This window comes from Lucilia sericata, unplaced genomic scaffold (genome assembly GCF_015586225.1).
Source record: "Lucilia sericata isolate MDLA Ls3-8-SP2 unplaced genomic scaffold, ASM1558622v1 Contig000539F_arrow, whole genome shotgun sequence".
NCBI classification, from domain to species: domain Eukaryota; kingdom Metazoa; phylum Arthropoda; class Insecta; order Diptera; family Calliphoridae; genus Lucilia; species Lucilia sericata.
Genome location: NW_023994549.1, coordinates 241,043 through 250,000, shown reverse-complemented (window position 1 = coordinate 250,000; position 8,958 = coordinate 241,043). Strand labels below are relative to the sequence as shown.

Below are 8,958 nucleotides of genomic sequence, written 5' to 3'. Positions count from 1 at the left end.
ATGTAACTAAATGAATTTTAAAAGTGGAAAAAATCTAACATACCTGGTGGCACTTCCTAAACTATTTGAACCCGTACCAGCCAATTTAGGTCTTTGAATATTTTCATTTAATATACGCTCAATACGTTCAATTTCCTCTTGTGAGGGTCCTTCAGCTTTATTAGATGCTTCATCGCGTGGTTTAACCACATAACCACCTTGGGTGGCTTTATAAAGATTTAAACTTTGTGAAGGGTCAATGGAACTATAAATGAAATTTTTTATTGATGGTAAAGTGATTTTTTAAATGTGTAAAGCGTTTTTCTATAATTCATACCTGACACGACCAGGAGCGGAATTACTTTTGGCCGAATTCGATGGACTCGGTTTGGAGTACACCGAAGTGGAACTATTACCCAAAGAATGTGACATGCGATTTATCGAACCGCCCACAGCAGCCGTAGTGACAGGACGTGTTTTACTAGCAGACATTTGACTTAATGAAGTGCCCGACGCTGAAACAATTGTATTGCTAGAAGCGTGTACTGAAGAGCAGACAGAGGAAACATTACCGCCTAAGGCACTAATACTACTAAATCCGCCAAGAGACAAGGCCGTATTCGCCGAAGTCGTAATACTGCCACCGCCATCAAGACTGCAACGTGCCATACGTGCATTTTGCAAAGAACTGGTCTCATTCCAGCTTTTCTCAATTTCTTTAACCAAATCATCACTTAGTTTCTGTTGAACATCACGTACACTCTTGACGGATTTTGTATCACTATCTGTGTCCGTGTCGGCGGCGGGCAAACGCATGCCTTCATTCATATAAAACTGCTCAGATGAACTAGTTGAACCTTTTTTCGTGTCTTTTTTCTTGCGTCGAGGGGGTGCAATCGGTCCACTAGATGTTATCGAATCGGTTGTCTTCGAATGGGCTAACTTGGTGCTGGCTATAACATCTGGTTCTTGTAACATAACTTGATTTTCAAATGGCACTTGATTCATATTACTTATACCACCAACACCAATAGCGGATTGTTGTAAAGATTTACCGCTATTCGATTCGGTAAGACTAGACGGTACACTTGATGACTTTATATTAGCAAACGCATTTGCCGATACAGCTGCGACTGCAGCTGCTGGTGACGATGTTGATGATGACTGTGTCTGTTGTAAAAATTGCTGTTGTTGTTGTAACTGTAGTTGCTGTTGTATTTGTTGCTGATGCTGTTGTTGTTGTTGCAATTGTTGTTGTTGACTATTTGTATTAGCAAAATATTCACGATCAATACTCATGGCTGATGGATCAATACTACCAGCCAATATACGTCCAACACGACCTAAAGATGTTATACTTTGAACACTCATTGTGTCATTTTCCACTACCTTAAATGGATGCGTTGGGCGAGTATAAACTCCATCTGTGGAACTATTCTATTTTGTGCCAATATACAATAAAATTAAATTAAAGAATAAGAAAAATAAATAAATAAACGTTATATAAACTACATGTGTGTATTATATTCTAAGAAGAAGAAAATACCTGAGAATCAGGTGTTAATGTATTTCCCGGATTTTCATCATCATCATTTTGCATGCCCTGACGTAATTCTCGAAAACGATCTCTAATATCTCTAGTAGTATTACTCTAAAGTCATTTCGTATCATGTTGATTGTTACACATTACAAATCAATTGCCATTTAATCGAATTGACATACAATGTTTTGTGGTAGTTTTGAGGGTGGTATTGGTGGTGGTATATAAAATGGGATAGACAGTCACAATGATGATTTACATGAAAAGAAAATTAATATATGTAAACAAAAAATACGCACTGCTTAAACAAATATTAAATATGAAAGGTAATTGATTTAAAATAATAAATATTAACGAAAATTTTATAAAACAAATATGTCATATGAGAAAAATTTATGATGCTATTCCAAGTTTTAAAGTTACACAGAATTTTTTTTTTAACAATTTTCATTTTTCGATTTTCATAAATTCCCAAATATTTGCTATACTTTATATAGATTTTACTATCTATTTGAGAGTTATAAAAATACTAACAAATGTATAATAAATTTTGATAAAAAATCTTAATGAAATTTAGATGATTTTTGTTCGAAATTGTTTTCTTTGATAATTTTTCTGTTTCTTTCTTCTTAATCAATAATTTATATTCGAGTTTGTCACACTCGGAACTATTTCTAGGGAAGTTAAGAAAGATAACGTATGGAACTTCTATAGAATACTTATGAAACCACATACATACATACTTTTCCAACAATTTTTTTTTTTTTTTTTTTTTTGATATTTCATATTTCTGATTCAATGGATAAACGGGGCTGCCCTAATTTACCGTCATACCATATAGGAATCTAGCTGCTGAACGCGATCTTTTATAATTTTCAATATTTCCGGTACATTCTTTGTCCAATTTCTTGTATCATTAGTAATGATTTAATGCATTTTCCGATATCGATGAAAAAAAATATTATTTAAATTTTAATTGCAACCGATCTAGAACTAGTTAATTTATGATAAATTGTAAATCATATCCGGGGTAATTACGGTTATGATGTTAAATTACTCATTTTAGGTATAACATACATACATATATAATTACAAACCTATAATCACTTCCCAACTATGGTGTAGGGTATAAACATATATATTACTGCGCCCTTGAATTGTTTGACATTAATGTTAGCTCATAAAATAATTTATCTATTATTACCTATATTGCGTATATACAAACATACATTGTACATTTGTACCTACATATATTCGTTTATAGGTATGCAGATATTTTATTTAGTGTATAAAAAACAGAACTATTACTTACAGTGACCTGCACTGGTTTTGGTTCAACAAATACATCGGTTTTAGTGCCACGAGCACTTAGACTACTGCTTGGACTGCTCGTAGCTGGGGTAACTGTTCCAATGGGTGTGGCATCACTGTCGGATGATGCCTGCAGCCGTACTGCTGGTTCGGGAAAAATAAACTCTTGTGGTATTTGAGAGGCATTTGCCAAAGATTTGCGGCTAAATAAAAATTAGTCAAAAAGTTAATAATACAATTGATATGTATAAACAGACATTTATGTATATTAACAAAAAATTTACCTTAAAGTTGACAATCGATTGGGAGTAGAATCTTCTGCATCAAAAAACTCCTCCGAACTATCTGAATCAGTTTCAGGTTTATTCATTTTTAATTTTTTTGCCTTTTTCTATTTAAACAACATATAATTATTTCTTAATTTAGTATCAATTACAAACTAATTTCAGACAACATTCGCGAAAAGAAAAAAATGAAAAAAATATACTTTTTTCGTTTTTGTTTTGTAATTCTATAATGGATGCTTGTTCTTGCCCAGTTGTTTTTTATGCTTTTTCGTATTTACGTCATTTGTTTTATATTGTATTCCACATATATTTTAATTATATTTTAATTTATTTATGTTAGCATGAATGTTTTTATTGGTTTTATACTTAATTGTAGGATATTAAACATTTCTTTTTATGAAAAATAAAAATTAAAGAAACAAGAAATACTATTTATCACTCTTTTTTGCACAGTAAAAATAAACGTCATACTAATGAAAGGGAAATTAATAATTATGCTTCTTCTTATTATTTTTGGCAGAAATATATGCAAATGTCATTGATAACAAATTTCAGGTTTCGGGTTATAGAAGAATTAATAAAAACGAAACGTTGCAGGAATAATATTCACTAATAACATTATATTTTAATATTTTTGAGTTATTTCGACCTCAATAAATTCGATCTTTTGTCGAAAAGTTAAAGTCGACTATATAGTTTTCAAAGCAAACAATTTAAAAGCAAACGTTTTGTATTTGCAAACCTGAAGCTGAAAACACCCTGGCAGTTTACTACCGGTACCGGTAAAATATCGTTGCCGCAAATATAATATGTTCTATCAAGGTTCAAATACAGGGCACAATTAGACTTACTTATTATGCCATGGTCCAAACACATACAATACTTTACGATGAACTGCGACTGACAGTTACTCAACGTAACAGAAGTGATGCCCAATCGTTGCGTTGATAAAGTGTTTTAATAATATAAAAAATATTCAATATCAAAACATATTTAATTTAAAAATTATGTTTTTCACAAATACGCAAATTAAAATTAAACACAACAAAAAGACAAACAATAATTTTTACAGTTTGTTTTTGTTCTTTTCTCTTCATTTTCATATGCCAAAGTTGAATATTTTTATATTTTTGTACTTCGTGCACAAGTTTGACGTATTGATTATGACCGCTCTCATTTAAACACATACAGTAAACACCAGCTGTCAGTCGCAGTTCGTCGTTAAGTATTGTATGTGTTTGGACCCCTTCAGGGCTATCACACTTTCCGATCGGAATGATTTCAATTTTGTTGTTACTTTAATAGTTTTTATATCCATCAACTTCCTGAGAAGAGTATTTATAGATTTATCTTTCCCTTTGTAAATTCCACAATATAATTTTCCAACCGTATCAATGTACATACAGTGTCTCTCATAAGTATTCGAATTTAGGTATACTATGAAAAGAAACTAAATTTAATAATACGTTTGTGTGCAAAATAAATAAATTAATTTGTAATATTGTTTAAAAAATCACGCTTTTTAAAAACTTGAAAAAATTACATTTACTTAAATTAATTTAGCCTTTTTTAAAAAAAGTCCACAAAATTACCTCACAAAAGTATACGAATTATTCCTGTATTTCATATTTGATCATATTATACGAAACCCAGATTTTATAATTGAATGGTTTTTATACTTAAAATTGTTTTAAGGGGTTACTATCAACCGTTGGTCCACAATTTTTGGGACTTGTACCATATTTTCATGTTATATCATTAAAATGGCGATTTTTGTCAATATTTGTAACTCTTTCTCCTTTTTTCTAAAGATAAAACCAAAATTTGATATTGGTACGAACGTTCCAAGATATATTATTGGGATTATTCTTCTGTCGCTAGTTCAATTTATTGCAACTTAAGTCCATTTTTATAATACTAGGGTCAAACATTTTCGGGGAAAGTTGTCTTGTATATATTCTTTTAGATATAAGCTTTTAACATTTTAAGTTTTCATTATATTGTGGAAGTGTGCAACTCCAAACCATGCCTTGAAGAAACACCTTTCAATATAGTATAATCATTATTTTTATAACCAATGGCTTCCAGAAGAAAAATTCCAAGAAGGAAAAAATTTGCAAATATGGTCAAAAATCGCCATTTTGATGATATTACATGAAAATATGCTACAAATGCCACAAAATTGTGGACCAAATGGACCAAAAATACATCCTTTCGGTTAATAGAAACCCCTTAAAACAATTTTAAGCAAAAAATTCGATTCTAAGTTTTGGGTTTCGAATAATATGGTCAAATATGAAATACAGGGAAAATTCGAATACTTTTGTGAGATAATTTTATGGACTTTTTATAAAAAAAGTTAAATTAATTTAAGTAAATTAATTTAACGAATCCGATTAAGACATGTACATTAGTCTGTCCGTTTCTGTAGGCCCCAGATGTTTTTGGGATCTAAATCTTTTATAGGGTAAACTAATTTGTTATAAATAAGATTTGCGTTATCCCTCTATCAAATCTTGTGTTGGTTATGGGCCTGTTCGGAAATGCATCACTGCGCTACATCTGATGCGTAGTACGTTCGGAAATGCATCATAGATAAAAACGGCAAACTTATCATCGGATGCAGTGATGCCAAAAAATACCTATAAGAAACTGCGAACCATCAGAATTTAAATAAAAAACAAAAGTCCAACATTTTTGGGTTATAAGAATATTTTTCTTATAAGTATGCATATTGTTAAAATTAAAACTCAGTTAACCAAATCATGTTAACGTTAAAGAAACAAATATTAAATTAAATATTACCAAATAAAAATAATAATTATTATGTGGCAAAGAAATAAAAATATAAACATTTTATAAAATTAGCAACATTTAATATTTTCTACTCCCACCAAACTGGGCTTGCTTGTCAGTCCAAGGCATGAGCTCCATCACCATGCCCACGCTCACCCTGCTCTTCATTGTCGTCATCATCATCAATACCCTGAAGTAGGCGAGATATTACATCACCAAACATGCCACTAAAATGGCTATCTGACGGTGACACAGGAGGATTAGCACCAAAATATTGTGCACCAATCTTCGCCAAGTATTTTTCGAATGCTGCATCACGCTCCAGCTCTTTTTCATAAATAAAAAGCAAGCAGCGAAAAGAATCTAAATTTTTTGTATCCATTAGACGGAACAGAAAATGAATAAAATTTAGAAGTGGCTGCTTAAAGGGAGCCTCTTTACGATTGATTTTTGGATGATACCGGGTATAGGTGGCGAAAGTGTCTTCAGCAGTTTTGCGATCATTCACACTGATCTGCTGTAAAACCGCCTGCACTATGAAAAGATCCACTTCACTGTTAAATCCTTTCATTTCATTAATTTTTATTAAAATGCGTCCGCAAAGATTTCCATCGCGACATAACATATAATAGCGTCTAGCTAATTCTGTATTGCCTTCACCCCAATATACTTGAGCTAGTATTTTATACAGGGCTGGATCACCAGGATAATTACCTGAAATTTCCGAACTCCATTTAATGGAACGATTCTAAAAGCAAATTTTTTTGTTATTACTATAGAATATTCGATAGATTTGCTATTTCGCTTACGATTATAGTGTCTCGTTCAACTGTTGTTGGGCTTAACCTTGTAATCAAGCTACCAATACGCTCTATCCATAAATCGCCATCCTTACAATTACCCCTTTTTTCCAAGGTATCCAATATCAATAGACCCAAATCCGCAGCACTTGTTTCTTGTTGCTTAGCAATCAATTTCATTGAGCCTTTATAGAGTAACTCCAAGCAATCATCGTATTTTTGTTGGGCTGTATAACGAAAATATAATGTACGATACATTTGGTGGGCTTCATAGTAGTTGCCCGCCTCAATGGAACTATCTAGTTTGGCCAGTACACGACTTACACCGCGCTGGCCTCTTTCTGTTCCCGTGGAAGCTGTCTCTGATGCCGTCATCATATTTAATAATATTTTACCAGATAATTGACACTTTACGATATATTATTTAATATTTGTTATATTTCTATTATTGTAAAGTTAAATAAGTTTGATATATACGAAAATATTGTAAATTTTCTAAAAAAATCTGCAATACGTGTCAGAGCCCTGCGCCGACAAATATTAACGGCGGCGGCGACTAACACTAAATATGTCGGCGGCGGCTTAAAATCGACTGTAAGCCGGCTAAGTTTTCAACTACGTTTAGTTTTTAATTTTTCTACGATTTTAAATAAAAACGGAATCCGAGAGATCAGAAAGTGGGATTTTGGAACAAATATATTGTTTATAACAACAAAACAGAGCAAGCTCAAAAGTTGTGTGAGAAATTATGTAGGGATGAATTAAAAATTCGTAAAAATTAAAAACAAATCCTTTCTCCAAGTTTTACTAGGATCTACCGATATTTAACCCTATCCTCCATATAAAAAAATTTGCGGAAAATCAGTTTCTAAAAAATTTTGCATTAAGAAAATGATCAATAACGTAAAAACAAAGATTTTTTATTTGTTTATTTACTAGCTATACCCAGTATGCTGTGCTACCCTAAAAGCAATATAAATAAGAAACCCACTTAACGATTTTGATGATTCTAACTACATTGGTTTTCCAGATATACATTTTGTTACATATGGGAGATTCCACGCAAATTATTGCAATTTCGCCAATTATTCCGAACGTTAATTAAGATTTTAATTTAATCTATGAAAAATTTTAATAATCGAATAGCTTCCCAGATATACAAAATTTTGTATTAAATTCATATGGGAAGTGCCAATTGAAAGTCCGCCCGTTATTCTCTAAATGTTCTTCAGTAAAATTTGAAGATTCTAGCTCTAATAGTTTCTCAGATATACGAATTTTTCTATTTAATTCAAGCCCCCCAGATGAAAGTCCGCCCTTTTTTCTCAAAAATGTTCAGATGAATATTAAAGTTCTTCGTGCAAAATTTTAAGAATTTAGTTCTATTAGTTTCCCAGATAAACGAATTTTTGCATTTAATTCATATGGGAGGTTCCGCTCCCTCATTGGTAGTCCCCCAATTTATTACCCAAAATGTTTACATGGATGTTAAAGTTCTTCCAGAACAACATCATTTAAAGGGATCACAAAGAGATTGAAAAATATTCCAAAAGTTTCACTTTGAAAACATTATTAGAGTGTATGAAAACTCGCAACTCTAAAGGCTGACTATTCCTATTTTAGCGGTAATTTATGATTAAAATAAGTAAGAAGTAAGAGTTATATTCGGTAAATCATATGTCGTAAAAAAGCAAATTTTGGAAGTGGTCATATACATATATATATGGACTTTGATCATTAGATTAATAAGAACGTCACCGTGATTTTCGGATTAGGGGCTTAAATGTGGAATTGGATCAATTATGGACAAAGTTCTCTATAATTTAAAGTATTGTTTTTAATTCTACCATAATTCTATCATAATGATAACTTTTGGAATGATGTATTAGCTATAAACTGATTTTCTGTAAGAGGGTTATATTGGCGGGCCGATCCTCATAATTTTATTTTTCATAAATGTAGGTTTCGGTTCCTAAAAATATTTTTTTCGTAGACATCGAAATTTGAAAGCCATTTATGTGCGTTTAAGTCATTTTCTGAAGAAGATTTCATATACATACATATTTACATTACATATTTTCGTTCCAACAAAAATTGTTTTATTATGGTATTGATAAGTACATAGAAAACGTTAAAATCAATTATTGAAGGGGGCAGGGTCAATTATGGCCTATAGAGATTTCGATTGATATCGAGAGCTTTTTGCAAAATGGATGTAAGCGAGATACATTTTCGTTCAATTAGG

At 31.6% G+C, this 8,958-nt stretch overlaps 2 protein-coding genes across 2 annotated transcripts in view; both read right to left on the bottom strand.

The window, feature by feature from the left end:
* Window positions 1–3,598, bottom strand: part of LOC119605949 (WD repeat-containing protein 44-like) — an 11,639-nt gene extending 8,041 nt beyond the window's left edge. The window contains 5 exon segments of the mRNA XM_037959301.1: window positions 44–244; window positions 317–1,416; window positions 1,526–1,630; window positions 2,832–3,033; window positions 3,115–3,598. Of these exon segments, the coding sequence (XP_037815229.1) occupies window positions 44–244; window positions 317–1,416; window positions 1,526–1,630; window positions 2,832–3,033; window positions 3,115–3,200 (1,694 nt within the window). The 5' untranslated portion in view covers window positions 3,201–3,598.
* Window positions 3,599–5,811: 2,213 nt separating this feature from the next.
* On the bottom strand, window positions 5,812–7,271 carry LOC119605953 (Golgi to ER traffic protein 4 homolog). Its single transcript, XM_037959304.1, has 2 exons — window positions 6,723–7,271; window positions 5,812–6,661 (listed from the first exon to the last, which is right to left on the bottom strand). Exons 1-2 carry the CDS (start codon window positions 7,089–7,091, stop codon window positions 6,029–6,031), a joined length of 1,002 nt encoding a protein of 333 aa, XP_037815232.1. The 5' UTR covers window positions 7,092–7,271; the 3' UTR covers window positions 5,812–6,028.
* Window positions 7,272–8,958: the final 1,687 nt, after the last annotated feature.

Coding starts and splice junctions, on each gene's coding strand:
- LOC119605953 (XM_037959304.1), bottom strand. CDS start 7,091: ATGATGACGGCATCAGAGACAGCTTCCACGGGAACAGAAAGAGGCCAG. Junction 6,662..6,722: donor TTGAACGAGACACTATAATC/GTAAGCGAAATA, acceptor ATTTGCTTTTAG/AATCGTTCCATTAAATGGAG.